The 26,172-nt window shown below is 40.5% G+C and overlaps 1 protein-coding gene across 1 annotated transcript in view; it reads left to right on the top strand.

Moving 5' to 3' along the window:
- Positions 1-26,172, top strand: part of LOC113113260 (leucine-rich PPR motif-containing protein, mitochondrial) — a 55,542-nt gene that overhangs the window by 17,804 nt on the left and 11,566 nt on the right. Inside the window, 3 exon segments of the mRNA XM_074559944.1 lie at positions 10,892-11,099; positions 19,812-19,936; positions 21,095-21,201. Coding sequence (XP_074416045.1) covers positions 10,892-11,099; positions 19,812-19,936; positions 21,095-21,201 — 440 coding nt within the window.

Raw genomic sequence — 26,172 nt, forward strand, 5'->3', positions numbered from 1 at the left:
AGGGAAAATTACAGGACCGGCTGCAATTTAACAGAATTACTGAAATCTGTCCTGATACTAATGGCATATCATGGTGGGGAAAGTGCTTGAGTATTTCACACGCACATTTGCATGTGAATTCAGGCGAAAGTGTGTGATGAGGGAAGTGTGTGTGTATGTATATGTGTGTCCATCAGAGCGCGTCTGTGGCCATTACCCCGCCGGTGTGCGCTTGGAGCTTGTCATTCACCATAACACACCTCAGTGCCCCAGCCTGCCCGCATCACCGCCACAACCCAATCCGCTTGAAGATCGTGACTCAAGGCACCTTAGTGCACCGGCTGGCCTGGCTTTTAATGGCCTTGTATTTGTTTGAAACCCTTTCCTCGTCTCTTGTTCCTTCCTCCGTCTGTTGTTTTTTTTATTGTTTTTTTTTTTCTTATGTCCTTTTGTTACAGAGTTCGCAAAATGCCATTGCCGGTTCACAGGCTGGCAGAAGGCCAGGGAATGAGCTTGAGGATTAATGGGCTGTGTGATATTTGTTTACCTCAGTGTGTGTGGTATCAGACAGTGGGCCGAGATGCTTCACCGCTAGCCGTCCGTCGGGGCCCATTTACCTCCAGCAGCTGATTGGGTGTGATTAGTGGTTCTGTCAGAAGGGAAGAATTTGAGCTGTCTGCCATCACAGAGCTTTCTTAAATGGCTGAAGTTCAGCTCGGTTGCTGTTTGTGGTCCAGCCATGTGTGAACCGTGCTCTGTATGACCAGAGAGTGTTCTCTGAGGGGCTTCATTTGGGACTCTGATGTCGGTCTTCGTTTGTTCATCCGCAACCTGCGAACAAGCTCATCAGGAAGTCCTAGTATTTTGCAAAAGTTGAGAGTCAGAGTCATGGCCTAGTGCATGTGCACCGACACCATTGAGCTGTGATATTTCAGACCTACTTTACTCATGATTTTTATACTATTTCTTAGGGTCTATTCTAATGCATACAGTACACATCTTTATGATTTCTAAAACATTAGGGCTGCATGATAAATCGTGCCGTTGTTCACTGAAAAGCTGCGCGAAGCCATGTTCATATTCTGTGCATGTTTTGCGCAGCTTGTCAGTGAACAAATTCTCTGTGTACTTAATGCTGCACCATGCGAAAGCGCGTAGGTGATGGAGATTTACCGCTGATTACAGAACCGGCTTTACTGACAAGATGCACATAAAATATTGCATGTGATTTATTGTGCAGCCCTATAAAACAGCATAAGTTACATTTCTCTACAAAGAAAGTGAATAGGAGATCTAAGCACTATAGTTTTTTTTTGTTTGTTTTTTTAGATGGCATTAATTACATGCATACATTAAAGCAATTGCTGCCCTTTCTGCTTTTGCTACAGATTTAGCACATAACCTCCTTTTATATGGCTGAAATGTACATCAATATGCTCTGTACAACAATGCTTGTAAAGCCCTGGGCCATAAGAAAAGTACATGGTTGAGTACTTAGACCGACAGCCTAAGAATCAAGAGGTTGTTAGTTCTAATCCCCTCGTGGGTATCGCTGTCACGACGCCCTCCGGCGATCCACTTAACCTCCATTGCTTCAATTCATATCCAGCTGTTAACACATAACATGTGGCACTTTTAAGACGAGTGCTTATTAAATGACAAGCCTCTATTTAAATGGGCTGACTGCTGGGATCTTGATAAAACAATCCTTAAAATTAAAAAAATCAGTAAAGGATGAGATCTGTGCCCGAATAACAGCATGACTGAGTAGATAAGTGAACAGAGCCTTATCATACAAAAGCAGCCTCTTAAAAACTCAGCATGACCCTGCTGAACCTCCTGTTCCCTGGTTCACTGTTCCTTTTGGCTCATCACTTTTCCTGACAGTACGGAGTGCTGCGCTGGATTTGCATAACAACAGGACAAAAATTGCAGGGTGATAAAGTGACGGATTGGAATTAGTGAGCTAAAACAAGCTGGTTGTCTCTGTTTGGTGTATGTGTGTGTGTGTGTGTGTGTGTGTCAGGAATCACTCGACAGAATCCAGTAGCGAGTAGAAATAAGGTTTATTTAAACAGTCAGTAGACCAAACAGAATTGCTTGCAGACAACGGGCACCAAGCAGGTCCTAGGGAACACAACAGCTGTAGAGTAGACTCCAAGCAGGGCAGACCAGAAATGTGATGTGCTGAGACGATCCTCAAACATAAGCAGACCACAGATCAAGCAGACATATAAGCTGGATCTCCGAGCAATCCAAGAGCGTGACCAGAACTGCACAGAACAGAGATCAGAACACAGACAGCAACCCAAACGATCTGACACTGAACCTGACTGACACAGCCCTACATATAGGACTAGTAAACGAGACACACCTGCGACTGATCTGATTGCTCGTCAGCGCAGCTGGCGCTGATAGGCAATCAGATCAGTGCAGTACACACAAAATGAGCAAGCAAACCTGTGAACCGTGACATTACCCCACCCCCTAGGAGCGTCACCTGACGCTCTCAGAGGGTCCTACCTGGCGATTGTAAGCATCAATAAGGGAATGATCCAATATGTCCCGGGCAGGTACCCAACTCCTCTCCTCCGGACCGTAACCCTCCCAGTCCACCAAGTACTGGAATCCACGTCCCCTCCGCCTTGAATCCAGGATACGATTAACCGAATAGGCTGGTTCCCCATCTACGATTCGCGGCGGTGGGGGAACCGGGACAGGCGGATTTATAGTTGAACGAAAAACGGGCTTGATTTTAGATACGTGGAAGGCGGGGTGAATCCTCCGGTATGCCGGAGGGAGTTTGAGGCGGACCGTCACCGGACTAAGAATTTTGGTGATGGTAAACGGGCCGATGAATTTAGGAGCTAATTTTCTACAAACGGAGCGGAGAGGAATATCAGCAGATGAAAGCCACACTTTTTGACCAGCGACGTAGACGGGAGGTTTCGACCGGTGGCGATCGGCCTGGACCTTAGTGCGCAAACCCACCTGGAGAAGGGTCTCCCTGGCCGTTCTCCAGATGTCTCTGCACCCCTGGACGAATTCGTGAGCAGAGGGGACCGCGACTTCAGATGCCAGACTAGGAAAAATTGGTGGCTGGTACCCTAAACTACACTCAAACGGAGAAAGGCCCGTGGACGACACTGGTAATGAGTTATGCGCATACTCAACCCATGAGATATGCTGACTCCAAGAGGACGGATTCTGTGACGCTAAACATCGTAACCCTCGTTCCAAATCTTGGTTAGCCCGCTCCGTCTGACCATTGCTCTGGGGATGAAACCCAGAAGAAAGACTGACATTCGCCCCCAGCAACCGACAAAACTCTCTCCAAAATTTGGATATAAACTGGGGACCCCTGTCAGAGACCACGTCTGTCGGGAGGCCATGGATACGAAACACGTGGTCTATGACAGCAACTGCTGTCTCTCTGGCTGATGGTAATTTGGGCAGAGGGATAAAATGCGCAGCCCTCGAGAACCTGTCCACCACAGTTAAAACCACTGTGTTACCCTGTGAGGCAGGGAGACCTGTAACGAAATCTAGCGCAATATGTGACCAGGGTCTCGAAGGAACTGACAACGGTTGAAGGAGCCCAGCAGGAGGGCGAGTGGAAGACTTACAACTAGCACAGACCGAGCAGGCCAATACAAAACGACGAGTGTCACGAGCCATAGTTTGCCACCAGAACCGTTGCTTAATGAGAAAAATGGTGCGATTTACTCCTGGATGACACGCCAGCTTGGAACAATGACCCCACCGAATGACGTTGGACCTCAATTTCTCTGGCACAAATAAACGACCCGGTGGACATCCGGGCGGAGGCACTACCCCATCTAAGGCCATGCGGACCTTCGACTCGATCTCCCAGGTCAACATTGAAACCACACAATTATGTGGAACGATGGACTCGGGAGAAACCGGGCGTTCAGATTGGTCAAAAATACGGGACAAAGCATCAGGTTTGATGTTCTTGGAACCTGGACGATAGGAAATGGAAAAATCGAACCGACCGAAAAAAAGTGCCCACCGAGCCTGCCTAGAGTTAAGTCGTTTGGCGGATCTGATGTATTCAAGGTTCTTGTGGTCGGTCCAAACAATGAAAGGTACCCCCGAACCCTCCAACCAATGACGCCATTCCTCCAAGGCTAACTTGACTGCCAACAACTCTCTATTACCAATGTCGTAATTACGTTCAGCGGAAGACAAACGATGAGAATAATAAGCGCACGGATGAACCTTGCCGTCCATAGAGGAGCGCTGGGAGAGAACCGCACCTACCCCCACCTCTGACGCATCGACCTCCACCACAAACTGACGAGAGGGATCAGGAGCAACGAGAATGGGGGCTGAAACAAAGCAGTTCTTGAGTTTAGAGAATGCAACATCAGCTGCACTAGACCACCTGAAAGTCGTCATGGTGGAGGTCAAGGCTGTTAGAGGCGCGGCTAGTTGGCTATAGTTGCGAATAAAACGCCGGTAAAAATTGGCAAAGCCCAGAAACCTCTGCAGGGCCTTGCGGGAATCTGGAGTTGGCCAATTAACCACTGCCTGAATCTTGTCGGGATCCATGCGCACCCCCTCAGACGACACGATATATCCTAAAAAAGGAACAGACTGTGCATGAAAAGCGCATTTCTCCGCCTTGACAAAAAGTCCATTCTCCAACAGCCTCTGAAGCACTCGTCTGACGTGCTGAACGTGTTCCTGGAGAGACGAAGAAAATATCAATATGTCATCCAGGTAAACATATATGAACTGATCAACCATGTCTCTCAGCACATCGTTAACGAGTGCCTGGAAAACCGCGGGGGAGTTGGAAAGACCGAAAGGCATAACCAAGTATTCAAAGTGCCCCCTGGGGGTATTAAATGCGGTTTTCCACTCATCCCCCTTCCTGATGCGGACCAAATGATAGGCGTTACGTAGATCTAACTTGGTGAACCAAGAAGCACCCTGCAGCCTCTCGAAAGCTGAAGACATCAGCGGCAAAGGATAAGTATTCTTTACCGTGATGCTGTTCAACCCTCGGTAATCAATACAAGGACGCAGGGAACCGTCCTTCTTGCCCACAAAGAAGAATCCCGCCCCTGCAGGAGAAGAGGAAGGACGGATGAGTTTGGCTGCCAGAGAATCAGAAATATATTTCTCCATGGCCTCCCTCTCCGGAGTGGAAAGAGAGTATAATCTGCCCTTAGGCGGAGACGTACCTGGCAATAAGTCTATAGCACAGTCATAAGGACGGTGCGGAGGAAGAGAAGCAGCTCGGGACTTACTGAACACCTCCTTCAGGTCGAGGTACTCCCCGGGCACGTTAGACAGATCCACCTGCTCATCCTGCAACACAGAACAAGACACAGAAGAACACGCAGACACCAAACAAGATGCATGACAGTTATCACTCCAAGACATGACAGAGTTCTGACGCCAATTTATGTGAGGGTTGTGCAGTGTGAGCCAAGGGTGTCCTAACACCACAGGAGCCAATGCGGAGTCAATAAGGAGAAAGTGAATCTCCTCAACGTGGTTACCCGACGTGATCAGACTCACCGGTCCGGTGGAGTGGGTGACCGATGACAGGAGTTGTCCACCCAGGGCATTAACTGAGATGGGGTGAGTGACGGGAATTATAGGTACTCCCAGACGAAGTGCCAGGTCACGGTCCATAAAACTCCCCTCAGCCCCGGAGTCCACCAGAGCCTCACATCGATGATAAGAGGAGCCCCACTGCAGTCTTACTGGAAGGAGTGTCGCTTCACGAGAGGATTCATCCCAGGATATGCCACCCGTCAGTAACCTCCGTTCTACTGACGGGTGTTGGCTTTTACCGGGCACTTAGACGCAAAGTGACCCCCGGCTCCACAGTATAGGCACAGTCCTTGCGCTCTTCTGCGCTCCTTCTCCTCCCTGGAGAGACGAGCTCTGCCCACCTGCATGGGTTCCGGATTGAACGAGTCACCAACCACATCACCTGAAGGAAAGACCGGATGGACCTCCATATCTGGAACTCGACCTCGCTGCACCAGAAGACTTCGACGTTGTAACCTTGTGTCTACTCGGATAGCTAGATCAATCAACCCATCCAAAGTTGCAGGTAGCTCCAGGGTGTATATCTCATTTTGGATGCGGTCGGCCAACCCATGCAAAAACATGTCCCACTGCGCCTCGCTGTTCCACTTACACTCTGCAGCTAGTGTCCGGAATTCAATGGAATAGTCAGTAACCGATCTGTGGTCCTGACGTAAATCCGCCAACACTCGGGCTGCTTCCCTGCCTGCAACTGCCCGATCAAAAACTTTCTTGAGCTCAGTGCTGAAAGTCTGGAAAGACTCTAAACAGTCATGTCCCTGTTCCCAAACAGTGGTTCCCCATAGCGCCGCTCTTCCAGATAGAAGGGTAATGACAAAAGCCACTTTAGATTCCTCAGTGGGAAATGATGAGCTCTGAAGAGAAAAAAACAAAGAGCATTTTGTCAAAAATGATCGACATAGATGTGGCTCACCAGCATAGGCAGCAGGAGGAGGCAGACGGGGCTCCGTATTGTAGGTGCGATGATCCGTGGGGGGAACAGCGGGTGGTGGAATGGGCGCAGTGGGCACGTGGGCAGGCTCGACTCTAAGATGCTGTAACTGCTTGGTTAACTCCGATACTTGTCCCACCAAGGCCTGTATTGCTCGACCAGAAGCCATGATCTGTTCGTCTTGTCGATCAAATCGTGCATTATTATTGTGGAGGGCTTCTCTCAGTTCGTTTACACTCGCTGGATCCATAACGTGGTCAGATCGTTATGTCAGGAATCACTCGACAGAATCCAGTAGCGAGTAGAAATAAGGTTTATTTAAACAGTCAGTAGACCAAACAGAATTGCTTGCAGACAACGGGCACCAAGCAGGTCCTAGGGAACACAACAGCTGTAGAGTAGACTCCAAGCAGGGCAGACCAGAAATGTGATGTGCTGAGACGATCCTCAAACATAAGCAGACCACAGATCAAGCAGACATATAAGCTGGATCTCCGAGCAATCCAAGAGCGTGACCAGAACTGCACAGAACAGAGATCAGAACACAGACAGCAACCCAAACGATCTGACACTGAACCTGACTGACACAGCCCTACATATAGGACTAGTAAACGAGACACACCTGCGACTGATCTGATTGCTCGTCAGCGCAGCTGGCGCTGATAGGCAATCAGATCAGTGCAGTACACACAAAATGAGCAAGCAAACCTGTGAACCGTGACAGTGTGTGTGTGTGTGGAGACTGAAGTGAACTGTGTTGCTGTAGGTCAGCCTACATTGTATATTTCCATACACATACCGTTACTCTCCATACTCAAGGTCTTTGTTATCGTCAAACACTGTAGGAATACTCTTTGAGTAAAGGTGAGGGATTTTTTCCCTACTGAAATTCACAGTTTAATATGCAACTATAAGTGCGTATTTGTAGGTTGATTTCCCTCTGTACAGTCTCTGTGGGTTTGTAGGATTTTTAATGTCTCCTATTCTCACCGAGGCTGCATTTAATAGATAAAAATACGGTATAAAAAAAATATTGTGAAATGTTACAATTTAAAATAAATGTTCAGGGCTCCAAACTGTGACTAAAACGGTCGTATTTGCGACCATAAATATTTAAAATACGAGTGAAGCTTTTGCTGAGGTTTTTGCGAGAGAAAGAAATTATGGAAACTTGAAGAAGAAGTGCAGAAAAACAGCATTTTATTTCATGCACTGCTTGAACAAACTACAACTGGTAAAGCTGTAAGCTGTGTGGATATTGGCAATTTTTTTTTTACATTTCTCATTTATAATCATCACTAATATGGCTTCTTCTTAACTTGGACTTCATTATTTAAATGCTCTTGCCACCAAGTAATCGCAAAAAGCTTTGTGCTCTGTTACTTTTTAATTAACAAATTATCAGCTTTAAAATTATTCTAAATTCGTAATGAAATTCAAACAATAAATACAGTTTTAGCGCTCTTTAATGCGGCAGGTGGGATCGCGAGTTAGTGCCTCCATTCAAGCAGCACGTGAACCTATCATACCTTTCTCTTTACTACTGAAGTACATAATGAACATGAAAATAACATCAAAAGGTAGACTCTTTTATAAGAGAGCCTACAGTACAACAGCTTCAAATGGTGGAAAACGTGTAAAGATTGTTATTAACTTTTCAGTGTCCATAAGCTCATCAGTCAGCTAGAAAAATAACTATAACTATATTTCTATACATTTATGCGCTATTAAATTTTAATATTTTTACTTAATCTGTTGTCTACATAATTCAACTCCTCATATAAAATTGCAGTCTGAAAGGGTTAAAGACCTATACGCTCTTAAAGGGCCCGTTTTTTGTGGTTTTTTGAAGCTTTGTGTTTACAGTGTGCAATATAACATGTGTTCATGTAAAAAAACACAGTATTTTTCACACAATTTACTGATCTGTATACCACTGTTTTAACTGTCATAAAAACGGGCTGATGACTTACTTGTTCTATGCAGTCCCTCCTTCAGAAATATGTAACGAGTTCTGATTGGGTCAGCGGTTCCTGTGTTGTGATTCGACAGCAGCTTAGCGCACACGGCCCTCCTGGAAACGCGATTGGGCTAGTTTTTGACAAATTTTGAGAAGCAAGTGGGCAGGATTTTTTTTGAAAACCTGGCAACCTTGATCTGAACGCATGTGCTGGAGATGTACTTCTAATCACAGAACGCCTTTACTGACGAGATGCGCATGAAAATTGCATTCGATTTTTTCCACAGCCCTACCATCTAGTTAACAAAGCTAAACAGTGTTGCCCTTTGTGTAATAAGTTACAGAAACTGTTAAATGCACCAACTTAAATAATAATATACACTTACCGGTTCTGGTCCATAAACAACACCTTCTCCAGACAAAGAGGGAACTGCTCCACCGTTCAGGATAATCTTTGTGCGAATCCAACATTAAACTGATTGAGACTGAGAAAGCTGTCCTCAGCCAAATGTGCTGCACATAGTTTTACATGTGGATTATCATTTTTGGAAACCGAGTTAAACATAAATTGTAACCTTTAATCTCCAAGTACAGTGTCCCTGGGAAGGCCAAATAAAGATGATTGGACTCAGAGATGAAAATACTGTAACAGCGTTTTGACGACATGGCGACAAACACAAACGCAACTAGTCCTCTTCTCCATCGGAGCGCAACAAGACCACGCCCCCTTTTTGTTTATTCCTGTGGGTGGAGGTTAGCCAAAGAAAAAAAAACTGTTTTAGTGACGTCATTACTGCAGGAACTAGAGGAATGTAGTCCAAACGGGTCGTTTTTTGTAGGCGAATTCTGCCATTCTGGCGAATTTGTAGGCGAAGTCATTTTCTCCTGATAACCCCGAAAAGAACTTAAATTACACTTTCAGTTTTAATCGTACAGATAAGAGCAATACTTCAGTCGAATCTGTAAAGGGTCTACTTTTTTTTTGGATGCAGACATAATAACAACAAAACTTTTGCACTTATAAAATAAAGATAGCAAACAAGGTGTGCTGTCTGCAGCCTTTGTCTGCGCTGATCTTCATTTACAAACACATCATTAAAATGAACTGTAACTCTGTGAATACTCAACGAAGAGACATGAGAGAAACAGAATCTATAGAAAGCTTGACATGTCTGCTTTTAAACTAAACAAGTGCATGGGATCACGAAGAACGGGACATTTAAACTATGATATAATTAATACTTTCCAGGGAAAGTGTAAATATTTTTGTATTATCGAAACATTGCTTTTGTAAGTATCCTGAAACAGCAATAATTACTCAACCAATAAAGTTTTGAGTGGGACTGTTTATCAACCAATGGAAGACAATAAGTGATCAAGAAATGGTAATTTTTCCAAGTGGCTAATTGATCTACTTTATCTAAGTACTATGAAGAAATGGAGATGAACCACAGTACTGCTGTGAGTTCTGGGAATTTGGGAGTTTGCCTGACTTCCTTTGGCCAGAGCTTACTCCCACATGCACACAGCTGCGATGATGGTATCCTCATTCTCTCTCTGTGTCACTCTCTCTCGGTTCTAGATGATTAGTATCGCCAGTGCAAACAGGCCCTATCGGTATCAGCCCATTAGCTAGCCTCTAAACAGCGCGTAAACACATCTTAATTATCTGGCTTGGTGACAGAGCAGCTGTGGAGGTGGACCCTCTCCCCTTTGCCAGATGGGAGCATCGCCCAGTAAAAAGCCTCCATTACGGTAGCGAAGCTGCGGTGTATCCACGACCAGAGCCCACTGAGTTCATGCCGGGCACTCGCCGCACACCTATAATTTCCTGGCATGCTTTCGCAGGGAATTGTGAAAAAAAAAGCCTACTATTGTGGGGGCCTCTGTAATTGTAGTCTCGTTTAGAAATGCAAGTAGTAATTAGCGGCGAATTGGCATTATACGGCAGCATTTGCATCCCCGCTGGGTGTAAAATGTTGTTTTAATAGCGGTTTGTTTTCCCCACATGAAATTATCTAAGGGGGTTTTTATCACCTCTTCCCCTCTCTCGCTCTTTCTCTCGCACTCTCTCATCTGGTGCATGCCCATCTGGGAACGGCTAAGCATACAGATATACAAATAAACTACTCTTGCGATTTATGAAACTGTGCCTTGAGTACCACTTCATACATTTGTTGCATACCACGTAACTCGTTGCATGTAGAGGGTTCAAGCATTAAATTTGTAAAATTTCGTCCTTTAAAACTGATTAGGATTGTCAACCCACTTCAAAAATCTTCATAATTGAGTTGACTTGAGACATACTCAAGTTGAAGTCATGAGTTGGTTGTTGAATGACTAGTCAAAATGTCAGACCACCTCTAAGCCATCACTGATATTTTGTCTAATCTATGTTTCTCTCTTTCTCTCGTTCTGATGTCATGCAGAGGCGATTGATATGCTGAAGGAAATGAAGGAGAAGGATGTGCAGTTAAGGGACAGCACAATCAGTTTGCTCACCCTCACGATGAATACCGCTGCGATGAAAGGAGATGCCAACACTATTTGGCGCCTCCAGGAGACAATCTTCACTTTGGGTCTGGCCAAACCATCCAGTAACCTCTGCTCACCCCTCATTACTTGCTATCTGGAGAGGTGAGTCGGTAAAACTTTAAATACTTGCTAAACTTTGCACTGTTCCTGTGTAGCACCTTCAACTCTGTACACCCTTCTGAAGGATGCCAGCTTTAGACAAGAATGCCTGACATTTATTTTTAACAGTGTTGCTGTTTAGGTAAAAGGTAGAAGATGAAGGGTGTATGCAGATTTTAAATCCATTGGGAAGGTTAAGCTTAACGTCTACAGTTTGTGCAGCACATTCCAGTGCAGATTGTTTTGTTAACCTGGCACATTGTAATGCAGACTTACCAAAGAGTCTGTTATTGAAAAAATGGTGCTACACTATTATGTGAAAAGTGCCAGAGGTTGCAAATTGATTGTGTACAGTATAACTTAATTACTACTGTTTTGGTGTAAGAAACCTTGAATAGCATTATACAGTAGGATGACCTCTTAAAAAAACTTAATAATAAAATATATATATATATATATATATATATATATATATATATATATATATATATATATATATATATATATATACACACACATGTAGTGTGTGACCCCCATTAAGTATTGAGTTTGGAAATGACATGAATATAACCTGAAAAAAACTAACATTAGTAACAATGTCAAGATTGTAAAGGGCAGAGTTCCACTCCCCCTTAAAGGGGGGGGGGGGTGAAATGCTCGTTTTCACTCAATATCCTGTTAATCTTGAGTACCTATAGAGTAGTACTGCATCCTTCATAACTCCAAAAAGTCTTTAGTTTTATTATATTCATAAGAGAAAGATTTTTCCCGGAAAAACACGAGCGTCTGTAGGCGTGACGTGTGGGCGGAGCTAAAGAAACACGAGCGCCAGTAGGCTTTTGCGTTGACAGCGTTTGGAAGCTGTGACATTACGTGAGGACAAAACCAACCAAAACAAACAGTCAGATTCAGCGTATATTTATGATCCAGAATCAGATCCAGAGGCTGAAATTTAACGAGAGCAGCAGCAACAACAGCGTCTCTATGTGGTATGTACTGAAACTGTATATATATTTGCTTAGCGGTTTTGGAAAATGACTAAGTTCCACTTTGTCGTCTTTTTTTTTTTAAGCTGTACATGTGGAAAGTGCAGTTTGATAACAACATCGCATGTTGTTTACTTGATGTGCTTACGCGCCGATAGCTAAGTTAACAACACAGAGATATTTGAAGCAGTTTTACTCGTGCAGTTTGATGACAACATCACATGTTGTTTACTTGATGTGCTTACGCGCCGATAGCTAAGTTAACAACACAGAGATATTTGAAGCAGTTTTACTCGTGCAGTTTGATGACAACATCACATGTTGTTTACTTGATGTGCTTACGCGCCGACAGCTAAGTTAACAACACAGAGATATTTGAAGCCGTTTTACTCACCGCCTGCGGTTCCAACACACGATCGTGACCCTTTTTCGTTGTGACTGCATTATCTTTAAGAAATAAACAATGTGCAAATCCGTCGTCAAACTGGGCCTTGTTTGTAAAACAAGCATCTTCGAAATGCAGGGTAACAAACACAAACACTTGCACAACTCCGTGGATGCTCTGTAAAAATAAACTCCATCCACTGGTCCCTTAATGCTGTTTCTCTTTAGATAATCTGTGCAGGGTTGTCTTGCCCTGGCAACCAAAAACACACTCCTTTTGTGACATTTCGCGATGCTCTCGCTCTGATCAGTGAAGTCTGTTGTGCTCTCAGTGCTCTGCTATACCGGAGCGTGCGCTCTTCCGGGAGAAGTGCCTTAGGACCCATATAAGGAAATTCCGCTCCATCTAACGTCACACAAAGCCATACTCGAAAAAAAGTTTCCGAAACTTGTGACAAACCGGAAGGAGTATTTTTGGAACAGAAATACTCCTTCAAATGTACAACTTAATTTTTGAAACTTTGTCCATGTTTAGCATGGGAATCCAACTCTTTAACAGTGTAAAAAACTCAGTATGCATGAAATAGCATTTCACCCCACCTTTAAGCTTGTTGTCTTACTGTTCACTTCATATAATTTGTCATTACCTTAGCAAAATGCAGCATGGTGGGAAAAGGAATTAACTTCCACAAGTTTGGCCCCTCTTCCCCCAATCCCTCCCCCATCCGTTCAGGTCTATTTGTAAGAGCGGCTTTTAAGCAGATCAACTAATTTGCATGTTAATTATGCACCCTGTGCTAATTACTGGATTTGCCTGGGCCATGTGGTGCACTGCGTAAGTGCCTATCCCCCTCCCCGCTGTGGGATATTGAGGTTGGCAATACACCTTCACTGATAGCGTTAGAGTCAACACACACATACACATTTGGGATTCCTGGGTGCCCCTCCCAGACTGTTTGTTTTTCTGTCACTCGTGTGCCACTACCACACTGGCACATGCAAGCGTTAATTGCTGCCTTGTGTGCGATAAGGTTTCCAATTTAGCTCAGCTTTATTAAGGAGCAGATACGGAGAGATCAGAGCGACTCTCAGCGGAGACTCTGATAAATCGTGAACGTTTACATCACGTCACACACACACGCACTGTGACTGGCAGCCACACATTCCATTGGAGGAGAGCCTCAAAGCTCACATCAGCCAGGCCTGCTTGAATACTTTTTTTTTTTTTCTGTGACTTTTTGGGAGAAAATTCCATTTATTCACGTTTGTGAAGTGGAAAGTGGTTGAGTTCTACAGATTGGATATAAACAAGGTAAAATGTTACTCTGTGTTCAGTGTATCTGAAAGCGAAGTTAGTGACAGACAGTGAAATTAGCAAAAATATACAGTTAACATGCAGTTTATTTTATTTTATTTTTTTATAAATTTTACCAATTTGATTTTATTATCGTCAGTTTACATTTTAGTTTAAGTAATTGTATATTCTTTTGTCAGTTATTTTTATTTATTTAAAAATATTTCTATTGAGGTTTAATCCGTTTTTATTTTAAGGCAACATTTCTACTGTTATTTTTAAAGTTGTTTTCGGATATTTATATTTTGTGATTTTCATTGCCGAAAAAACTTTTTTTAGTATGAACTTTTCGTTTACTTTTAACAGTAACTTCACTAGACTGTATTCATTATATTTTGAATAATTCTTGGCAGATAAACATCAGATATACATTCATACTAATTTAGCACTCTTGGAAGCAAAACTCTAATCAAAGTGATTATATTTTTTATTATTATTCTCTGTGTTGAAATATAAACTCCAGACTAGTTATAAGTTAGTTAGCAGTTTTTTTTTTTGTTTGTTTGTTTTTTTGTATAATTGTCAGTAATTTTGTACTTGGATGTAGTCAAAGGATATTAGTAAATTATATTACTATTACATTCCTTTGGTCAAAGCAGCAAAAAGTTGAAACAGGATTTGTGGTGCACATTTGTTATGTGTACACACACCATCAATACACCAACAAATCAACCCATGTGTGTTAATGATTTGTCCAATCCGGCCTTCCACCTAAAATGAGTTTGGCACCCCTGCTGTAGACAACTCTTATTTTCTCCAGCGTTCTCTCCATTCTGCCCTCTTCCATCTCTCTGCACCCGTCTCTGTCTCCTCTATGGTCTGTGCTGCGCTAAAGAGGACAAAGCGCTGTGTGTCAGTGTCTCGTCAGCATGTCAGTTGTAATGACTTAATGAACACTTCTCAATGGGATTAACTCTGACAGCCATCAGCGCGTCTCCACGACATCCCCATCCGTATCCTCTGGCTCTAATCATCCTAACAAATTGAATTGCCAGAACTTTTTTTTGGAAGGTTTTTTTTTTAGGCCTTAAAAGAGGGATGGGACGTCGCAGGCTGTCAGATGTTTGTTTTAAACTACATCACTTACATGTATATAACGAAGGACGGATTCCGGAAAGTTTAAATCAGGACCGTTCGCATTTAAAAATCATTGCCATTTGTAGTTTTGTGTTTGATAGATGTGTTCGATTCCAAGTCAAACCATTGAGCTTTAACCCTCCCTAACTACCGACACACACTCTCTCTGTAATGTAAAGGGGAAAATAAATATTAAAAAGCAGTCATTCTCTTTAAAAGTGGAAAGGGTGATAACGCGGGTGCCAGTCTCAGTAACAAAAGAGATGGGAGTCAGGGATGTAGGGAGAGTGTCACAAGAAGAGGAGGTTCAGAAGAGGGGTGGATGAAATTAGCTTTCTTGTCTAATCCTTCAGGTTCCTCGTGCAAAGCACTCGCATTCGCTTTTTTATTCTCCTTCAACTTAATTGGCTGGAAAGTGCTTGACATGCAAAGTTAGTGACATTAAGAGGAACATGTTGCAGTAAGCCGGAGCGCCACTGACAGCTAAATTGTATCCGGGGAAATTATGAAGCCTTCAGCATGGTTAATTCTTTTTTGGGGGGTTTAGTTAGGCGAGGGTGGAGAAGGGGGGTTGGGTTTTGAAGGAGGGGGTGGGGTAATTGCCGTTGTGGACGACTCATCTCATATTGATGGGAATTGTGAAGAAGTCTTCTGGTTTTATGCTGGTTATCCTTTGAGGGGCTGGGAAGCATAACATCTGTGTCGCATCATATTCAAATGATGTTCTGAATAAATGTAGTTCAAGGAATTTCTGCTTCCATCAAGCCTCGTCAGTAAATACATTGTACAGTAGTTCTGTTGAGGTTAGGGTTTGTTTTCGGTATGAGTTGTTCCGATTCCGATACTAGTATCGGAAATATCACCTATACCACAACAAATTCTGGCATCGGCGAGTACATGAACCCATATACTGATCCGATACCAGTTTCTTAAACAAGACCTAGTGATGGCCGCTAGCTTTGCCTAACCGCTGCACGGTTCTTCTTCGCTGCTCAGAATGTATTTCAAACACAGGAAGTTGTTCTAACTGTGATTAGCACAACTTCAGCGAAGCAGCGAAGAAGAAATGAAAACGTGTTAGCAGCACTGATCTATATATGACTGGATCGCTCATCGCGTTCTAAACTGCCAACAGACAGTGAAGCCGCTTCTGTATTATAGATGGTTAGCAGTATGTCCACTGTTTAGCAGTATTTCAGACTGGACCAACCAGACAGCAAAACGGCAATTAGGGATCCCACAAGTACTGGCACTTCACTACCAAGTCGGTGCTGAAAATTAAAAAATGTGATGATACCGGTGTCTCTGTAGTACAGGTAGTAAGTTACCGACTCCTGAGTATATTCGGTATCCTCAGCTGCGTTCAAGGACATGAACGCATATACCATCACTTCATGAGAATTTACCGTTTCATTTGAGAAAACTCATATCATAAACACAGACACTCAAAGATCTTCATGGCAACCCATCAAAATAAATGTTCGGTTTAACGTGAGTAAATTGACAATATATCAAGCTACTGTTGTAGCCTACAGTAGATTTAGCTATGTCTCTATGTAGTAATAATAATACGTCTCTATTAATAATAATAGTTATGCCTAGACGGTTTCTTGTTTTTTACTTGTTTTGTTGTAAAGCGATTATCTGATTAATATATAATTTTTTATATTGCTAGACTTATTTGTTGCAGTTTTTTATACAGTTACATTGTAAAACCAAAATTCCTTTTTTTAGTTTGCGGTGTTAGATTTTTGGCTGCATTTGAAGTTCTTTTTCGCTTAAGAAAATAAATATTACTGTCAGATTCATGTCAGATAATAAAAATACTGTAATAAACACAGTAGTTCACCATATATTTGTTCATGTTTTATTAAGGGATAAGTCTGAAGCACACCATAAAATAATTCTAGCAATTTACACAGTGCTAGTAGTATATACAGCTGTACATACAGATTCACACCCAGGTATCGGATCAGTACTCGGTATCGGCCGATACCCTGTATCGGGAAGAGAAAAAGGGTATCGGAACATCTCTAGTTTTCAGTTCTGGCTTCTGTGATTATAATCTGAGAACACTCCAGTGTCAGGTGAAAATAAGGTCAAACATTTCCTGCCTTCTGTTGCCTAGGTTTTACTAACCTTATTAAAGTTCAAAATTCATCAAGGTATTTTTTTGGAGTCAGCAAGGTATAAAAAAATAAATAAACATTAATTAGATGCAGTCTAATTTTGTTGCCATATTCTGCCAAATGGCCCGGTTGGGGGTGAGGGCACTGGGGGCTGTAGAGGAAGTAATTTTATCTCAAATGTATATTTTATGTATTTTTTTTATTTCATGTTTATTTCATAAACTGGATAAATACATGAAATAATGTACGGTTAGCTAGTCAATATGGAAAAATAAACTAGCTTTGCATCAGTGCTTATTTTGCCATAAAGACAAACATTATCCCTAAATATTCCCTGTTTGCAACATTTTATGAGTGTCTTTGGTATTTAACAAAATGTTGAAACTAAGGGACATTTGTTTTTAAAGCACAAGCAGACTTTAGAAGCAAAACTTTTCCCAGAAAAGTTGATCAGATAGTAAAGCCATACATTTATTGTCAGTCTTGATTAAGGCTCAGAAAAGTGAAGTTCATTCTGAGAAATTCTCTAGCATCATTTGTTCACAGACGTCACTTGGTTTTTTTTCTCATACAGTGAAATTCATTCATTCATTAAGTTACTTTTTGAGACCTGTCTTTATTATGTTTTGAATAAGAAATGCTGTTAAGTCCTGTGATTCACATTCAGTAATTTGTGACAAAAAATGGCAAAACAAATTTGAAATAATAAAGTTGACTGACGGATGTCTATGTTTCTCTGTCAGTGCCTCTCCTATTGTTTTTTTTTTTTTTTTTACATGGGCCTTAATCAAATGAAACACTGTCCAAATCCTCTCTTGCTCAAGTGCATTGCGCAATCATCCAGCGTGTGTTTGAATTGGCTCTTGACTCCCGCTTGATGAATAATATTGTCGCTCTTCATTCCAATTAAGTGCGATTGCCTAAGAGCTGGCGTCACGTTCCGGCTCAATCACTGTCCTGTTTTTCGTCCCTCCTCCCATTCAACCCATCTTCCAAGGTCACCTCTCTCTAAAGCCCATATCCATTCTCTGACTGTATAATCTCTCAGGTTGAAAACACTAGTGAAATTACACCTGTTAAAACCCTGGCGGTTCACTTTCCCTCCACACCCGCCCCTCCTGCCGGTGCCCTATCTGCTGTGACCTCTGTGTGATTGACATGGTAATTACCCAATCACTCGATGGCTGCCACTGCAGTCACAATAGAATGATTGGAGTGGTGTTTTTCTCGTCTATTCCTTTGCTTTATTCCTCTGTCAGGCCTCTGTCAGCCCCGGCACTGAGCTCTTTGTTAGAAAGGGGTAAAGAGAGGGAAGATGATGTGAGAGATGGGTGGAAGCAGATCTAATTTTGTTGCCATATTCTGCCAAACGGCCCGGTTGGGGGTGAGGGCACTGGGGGCTGTAGAGGAAGGCAGGAGCCACAGGAAGTTGCAAGAAGCTAAAGACCTTTGTCTCACATTGCCCTGAAGTGTTTATTTAGAAATGTATAGATATTATTTCATGCATTTCTTTATTTTGTATATTTATTTAAATGTTCTTTTAGTTACTTAACTATGCATGGTTGTTTTCAAAATTATCTGTGATCTTTTATTTTTTTTAAAGTAGTGTTATTGTTTTAAAAAACTACTTACAACTTGACATCAAGAACTTCTAAGTAGTTTGTGACAGTGCTTTTTTTATATTTTTGCTTAAGACATTGACCATTTAACTTTATTTTTAGTTAAAAAAAATTTCCATGTTTATATACAGTGGGGCTCGAAAGTTTGGGCACCCCTTGCAGAATCTGTGAAAATATGAGTAATTTTCAAAAAATAAGAGAGATCATACTAAATGCATGTTATTTTTTATTTAGTACTGTCCTGAGTAAGATATTGTACATAAAAGATATTAACATTTAGTCCACAAGACAAAAAAATTGGTTCAAACATTCACTGATGCTCCAGAAGGAAACAAGATGCATAAAGAGCAGAGGGGTGAAAACTTTTGGAATTTGAAGATCAAGGTAAATTGTACTTAATTTGTGTACCGGGAAACATACAAGTATCTTCTGTTGCTTACGAAGGGCAGAACTAAATGGAAAAAAAATTATATTTCAACAAAATAAGACCAATTTGGCCATCTTCATCGTGTTCAAAAGTTTTCACCCCTCTGCTCTTTATGCATCTTGTTTCCTTCTGGAGCATCAGTGAATGTTTGAACCTTTTTTAATAGTTGTGTTTGAGTCCCTCAATTGTCCTTAGTGTGAAAAGATGTATCTCAAAATCATAAAGTCACTGCTGGAAAGGGTTCAAATATGCAAAGATGCTGGAAAACTGAAGAATCTGCAGGACCTTAAAGATTTTTCTGAAGAACGCTGCTCAGTTTAACTGTTCAGAACAAACAAGGGACTCATGCACAACCATCACAAAACAGAAAGACAGTCGAGGATCATCAGGTAACAGAACACAGTATTAAGAACCAAGGGTTCCCAAACTTTTGAATGGGGTTATTTTAATAATTTCAGCATTTTTTTTGTCTTGTGGACTAAATGTTAATATCTTTTATGTACAATATCTTACTCAGGACAGTACTAAATAAAATATAACATGCATTTAATGTGATCTCTCTTATTTTTTGAAAATTACTCGTATTTTCACAGATTCTGGAAGGGGTGCCCAAACTTTCGAGCCCCACTGTATATATATGAAACACAGTACCATGATAAAAGCTTCAGCAGTAATCACAATATGAAGATACTGGCACATGTGTAGTGCTGTTTTGGTGTAATTTGTCATGTTTTTCTAGTGTGGACTTTGCGGGTGCATTCGATGCCACTGTGGAGGTCCATAAACAATATAACCAGATGCCCAAAATCCACGACCTCATCTGCGGCCTGGTGGAAAAAGGAGATGGCGAGATATTACAGAAAGGTGTGTAACGCTCACACACACGTACAGCACATTAATCACATCTCTGTGTGTCACCTGTTAGTCAAAAGTAGTTTTTCTGTGTGTGTTCTGATCTGCTGTCTGTTGAGATGGTCATATGTAGAAAGTGTTTGTTCGGTGTTTTCAAGAGTGCCACCCACTAAAGGGCAGGTTGGACAACCTATATGCTGGTGGTTTCAATAGTTTCTGTCTTTGTCAGGGTTAGTGAAGGGGTTAAGTGCGCTGTGTTTTGGGGGTGAGTGGATTTGAAGTGTCAAGGCAGTGAGACCTCTACGATGGAGGGCCACTTTATGCCCCCGATGACCCGGCACTCTGAGAAACATGCTGTATGTGCCACGGAAAACCCATTGATAGATGTAAATGTACATATACCTGCATGACTTCACCCTCTTTGTGTTGCTGTGGCTTCTCTGGATTGCTCTGAAGTGGCAAGCAAAGAGTCCAGATCTGTGTGCCATTGAGTGCCAATGGAGGCAATTTTCACAAGGCATCCGTTAAATCTGATCACATTTAAGCAATCAAGTCAAATGAAGAGATGTGGGTGTATCACTGGTAGCTGAATGATTGTTACTTATATAATATTTTACAAAGCTGTACTACCAGAGATTAAATTTAAACAATATGTTTCCAAAATATTGTCATTAATTCATGTATTGATTCATTCATTGTTTTTGCTATATATGTAGCAGAATAATATATAAAAAAAAAATGTTTGCATAATTTTTAATTGTACAAATGTCCAGGTATGTTTCCAAATCAAAGGAAAAAATCAAAATTTTTCATTGTGGTATCAGCAGACTTCTGGGACTATGTGGAGAACAAAAGAAATACAAAATGTACAATTTATGGGTGAAAAAAAAACAAAGAATTAAACTAAACTTTCCATGCACTTGTACAAAAGAACTAAAAAAGACTAGATACTTGTAACTCACCTGCACTGAATGTGGGAAGCTTCTATTTTTCATATACACTTACACTTGATTGAAGTTTGATTAATGAAATACCGGGCTGCTTAAAGACATTTTGAAGACATTTACTCTGCATGAGATTGATAGAGTAGCTTAAAATAAAGAGACCATGTACATCGAGTACACAAAAGTGACTGTTTCTTCACTTTCTTATCTCTCTTTCATTTAACAGTCATGGAGTTTTTGAGTCAGGAGCGAGGTGAGATGATGATGCTCTACGACCTTTACTTTGCGTTCCCGCAAACGGGCCGCTACAAGGAGGCACGCTAAATCATTGAGGTGGGACTGTTGTTATTGTGTTCAAACCACACAGCTATTTAGCAGCTTTAATTGCTGCCACACTAATATTTCCACTTTTAAATTAGATTGGCTCCAAAGCCACACTAATGCCATTCATGCAAGACAATAGGTACAATGATTTTTTCAAAGGATAAAAGAGTGTGTGCGAGTGTGAAAGAGAAAATGACGACTACAAAGACAGCTCATTAAGCTTACTTGGAAAATTTAAGTATTGTGATTTTGTTTGGCACTCATTCCGAATTCTTTTTTTAGTAATTGTCATTACAAGGCTTTGGCTTGATAAAACCATTTTCATTTGAAACTAAAAATGTAAGAAGAGTAGAACTGAATGCCTCTTCCATTATAATCATATATATATATATATATATATATATATATATATATATATATATATATATATATATATATATATATATATAATATATACATACATGTGTGTGTGTGTATATATATATATATATATATATATATATATATATATATATATGAATGAATTGGAATTAATTTATGTAGTTTATAATTTTACATTTCTATTTTTAAATGTGTAGTTTTATTTATTTGTAAATATGTAATTTGTATATTTTTTTCACACATGTTTTTAGGAAATTTACAGGTGCATCTCAAAGAATTAGAATATCATGGAAAATGTCTCTATTTTTTGTAATTTAATTAAAAAAGCAAACTTTCTCATATAAACTAACTTACAGCTTAGGAAATTTTTTAAATCATTATCTAAAAAAAAAGAACATTCCATTTTGAGCTTGATTAGTTTGATTAATTTTGAGTATAAATACTGAGTACCTCTTGAACTAGTTTAGAAACTTGTAACCACAATTATGGGAAAGTCTACTGACTTGACAGTTGTCCAGAAGACAGTAATCCACACCATCAACAAGGAAGACCGGAGAGGCTAGAATCCAAGGCCCAGTGTGAAGTTTCTGAAGTCAAAGATGACAAGGTCTGCTGGTTCATTGTATTTTATTAAGTCCAAAGTCAATGCAGCCTTCTACCAGGGGATTTTGGAGCACTTTATGCTTCCATCTGTTGACAAGCTTTATGAAGATGCTGATTTCATTTTGCAGCAGGACTTTAGCACCTGTCCACAGTGGCACCTCCATGCACCTCCTTGCCACTTACAAGTGGTTTGATGACCATGATATTACTGTGCATGATTGGCCAGCCAACTCACCTGACCTGATCCTCACAGAGAATCTATGGGCTATTGTGAAGAGGAAGATAAGTAACATCTGACAAACAATACAGAGGAGCTATAAGCTGCTATCAAAGCATCCTGGGCTTCAGTAACACCTCAGCAGTGCCACAGGGTGATCGCCTCCATGCCACGTCACATTGAAGCAGTCATTTCTGCAAAAGGAGCCCCAACCAAGTATTGAGTGCACAATTAAACTTGCTTTGGAGATCTTGAACATTTCTGTTTTGTAAATTCTTTTTTTTATTAACCTTTGAGAAAATATTCAATTTTTTTGAGATACAGAATTTTTCCTAAACTCTAAGTCATAACCACCAGAATTAAAGCAAAAACTCTTGTAATATTTCAGTTTGTGTGCAATGAATCTAGAATATAAGAAAGTTTGCATTTTTTAAATTAAATTATAAAAAATAAAGAACTTTTCCATGATATTCAGATTTTCTGAGATGCCCCTGTATTAACTGAGATAGGAATATCATATATAGCTATATGAATTATAGTTACTGGTATTTATAGAATATTTTACTAAGCTGGACTACCAAATATTAAATCTTAAAAATAATATTGCCTAAAATATTGTCAGCTGTTTGTAGGATTTGTTTATTTAAATAGATTTTTTAATAGATTTTGCTTTTGCATCATCATTTTTATTTTGGTCATAGTATTTGTTTTGAAGTTTGCATATGTTTCAAGAAATATTATATTTTATTTACAGATCAATTTTTGCAAGAATGGAAAATTTAAGATGGAAAATGATGGAATATGTGGCTAAGCATTACTAACTGGTTTATAAATTTCAACCAGTTCTTTTTGATGTTACCAAGACTATCACAAGATGTTCTTGCCATCAAAACTGAATCAGTGCTAGATAAGCAGCTAGATCATTTTATTACAGATGAAGAAATGAGAAATTGTGAAAGGCAAAAAGTTCTAGCGATCTCACACTATCCTCTTTATCGTATGAGATGAGCATCTGGTTGAAATAGAACTGACAGCAGAACTTCTCATCCCGTCTGAAAGTCAAAAAACTGTGACGTTTTCAGACATTTCAGATGGATTTTTGATGCATGTGTCTGGAGAGACTGAGTTTGTCTCTGTTCTCACATCAGGCCCTTCAGTGAGCGTTCTGTCCGCATGACATGTTTTGAGCGCTCCGTCCCGATTGGGTCTTTCGGGGGTATCCCTAGGGCTGTGTTCTGTCTTGTTCTTTCAGAAAGCAGTATCTCACGAGTCTACACTTCCTCTGCGAAACAGCTCTGACAAAGCCATTTAGATGTTCAATTAGCCAGCTGCTTTAATACAACACCACTCAACTCCCTCAGTGCTGCCATGTGGGAGTACGGCGAGATGTCAGCGCCAGTCAAGCCACTTCATCATGCATAGTCTTTGCCTGAGGTTGTTTTACCTCTGTGCAATTTTATTTTTCCAAGCTTCTGCAGCTTTCTCTCTTTTTTTTTTATTGTCTCTCTGTGTTTCTCCATCATAAAGCCTCATCTCTGCCAATACTGTTGTATCGTTGTCAGAATGGATGAAAAATAAGCCTAAGCTTGGATATTACAGATGCATCAGTCAGGGGCTTTTAACCAAGAAAATATCCAGTGTCCGCAGATCTAGAGCATGCAATTTGGCTCCATTTTTCATATATACACCAGATCATAGCAATTCCTCTGGGACAGTAGTTTAGCCGATAAGCTATGAGTGGTCACCTCAGGATACTGCGATCTCAAGCAGCTTTCACTTTCATTGTTTTGAGAGGTTAATTTGGGATGCAAGTTAAAATCCCTCTTAAAGCATTTGCTTGATTTTTCTAAAACTTTTCTCATCCTCTACTGCTCTTATACCATCTTAGGACATCCTCCAGTGTCATATGAGTTTAAAATCATTCATGCTGCATGACTAACACGCAGTATAGTTTATATATCTGTTCAACTCGTGAGTACATCATAGGTAACTATTGTCTCTTGTTTTGAACCAATACACACATTAAAAGAAAGGTCACTTTCCTTGTGGGCAATACTAATATTTATTCATGTTGTTAACTGTTAACTGATTTGTCGAATTGATAAACCAGTGTATTGTCCAGGTGACACATTAGCTGCTGTTTGAGAGTGTTATTTTGGTATTATTTATATATAGTATAGTTTTTTTTTTTTTTAATTAGCTGTGTTTTTATATTTTCAGTATTCATTTTGATTTTGTTATTTTTTATATAGTTTTTTTTGGGCATTTCAACAAACATTTCTTTTAGTTACTAAGGCAACATTTTTTTATTTTATACTTGTATGTTTTTTTGCAGCTTTATTTCAATTATCATAAACAATTATTCATCGTTTTAGTTTACAATTTGGTAATTTTGACATTGACATACCATTGTAGCTTGGCATTTCTTCCATGCATATATATTATAACTAGTGGTGGGCCGTTATCGCCGTTAACGTGCTGCATTAACGCGAGACTCTTATCGGACGATAAAAAAAATATCGCCGTTAAATCTATTCTCAAAGTTGGGTTGGGAGCTAGGTCTATACTAAGCAAGCTATGATGACTTTCACCTTGATATTTTATATAACTGACTCGCTGAGGCCAGCCTAAAAAGATGCTCAGGACAGTTGACGGGCCACTGCTGCGCATCGTCACGAAAGCGTATCTTTTTCACGTGTTGTTAAGCCTTACCGCTTGTCGATTTAAACATTAAAGCATCCAAAAACTAGATGCAGAAAAGCTGAACAGACTCAGTAGCGCGTGCCGTTAGGTGCGCACGAGAGAGAGAGCCGCGTATCACGGACAGCGACACTGAACCGAGCTCTCTTCTGTGTAGTTCACCTCGAAGTTCCTCCTGCACCCGAATGAACAAATGCAATCGCAGTTTGAACAAACAAAAAGATGTGAAAGAGCCCAATTCAACACCACGGTGTTCTGGTGTCCAGGGCTCGCGCAGAGAAAGGCGTCTCAACACTTGAACATCGAATTTGCTTATTTTTGCTCTTGTGCCGACAAATACATACAAAATATGTCAAAATATCCACCTTGGGAATTATGCTCGAAAAAAATGCCAGTTATTTCTTATGTGAAAGTAAACAGTTGAGGAAAAAAATGGGATGTGTATTATATTGGATGCGTTCATGGTCTCTTAAAGTGACCGCGCCTAATTTAGCTACTGCCTGCTGTTAATCCAAGTAAATGAAAATTAAAATCACTCACTGCTCTTGACTGAATTACTTTGTAGTTTTAACAGTCAAACCAAAAATTATTCAGAAACCAGATATAATTTTTGATATATATAGCAAAACTGTAATAATGTGAGAAATGTTGAAGGTGTCTGAATAAATGCAGGTTTGATTGTATATTTCATTTTAACATTGAAGACTATCCAGTGTTATTATTTGGTTTCTGTACCTTGACACCTACAAACTTGAAAAAAAAACTTAAACATTGGTGTGAAACAGGAGTAATGTTGTTTGCACCTTGTGCAATGTGGAATTAGTTTACAGCTTTTTCAAGCACTTTGTGATACATTTTGGAAACAAGAGATGAGCCCCTTTTCTAATGCACCATCTAGCTTGATAAACCCCTTCTCAAAGACTAACTGTTTGTCAATTTTATTTGGGTAACACATATTCTGAATGCCTTAGACAGAATTCGAATGAGCCATTTTAATCTAGATTAATCTAGATTAATTTCAAGATCACAGTGAGATTAATCTAGATTAAAAAAAATTAATCTATGCCCACCTCTAATTA

Source organism: Carassius auratus, chromosome 13 (genome assembly GCF_003368295.1).
Source record: "Carassius auratus strain Wakin chromosome 13, ASM336829v1, whole genome shotgun sequence".
Lineage (NCBI taxonomy): Eukaryota > Metazoa > Chordata > Actinopteri > Cypriniformes > Cyprinidae > Carassius > Carassius auratus.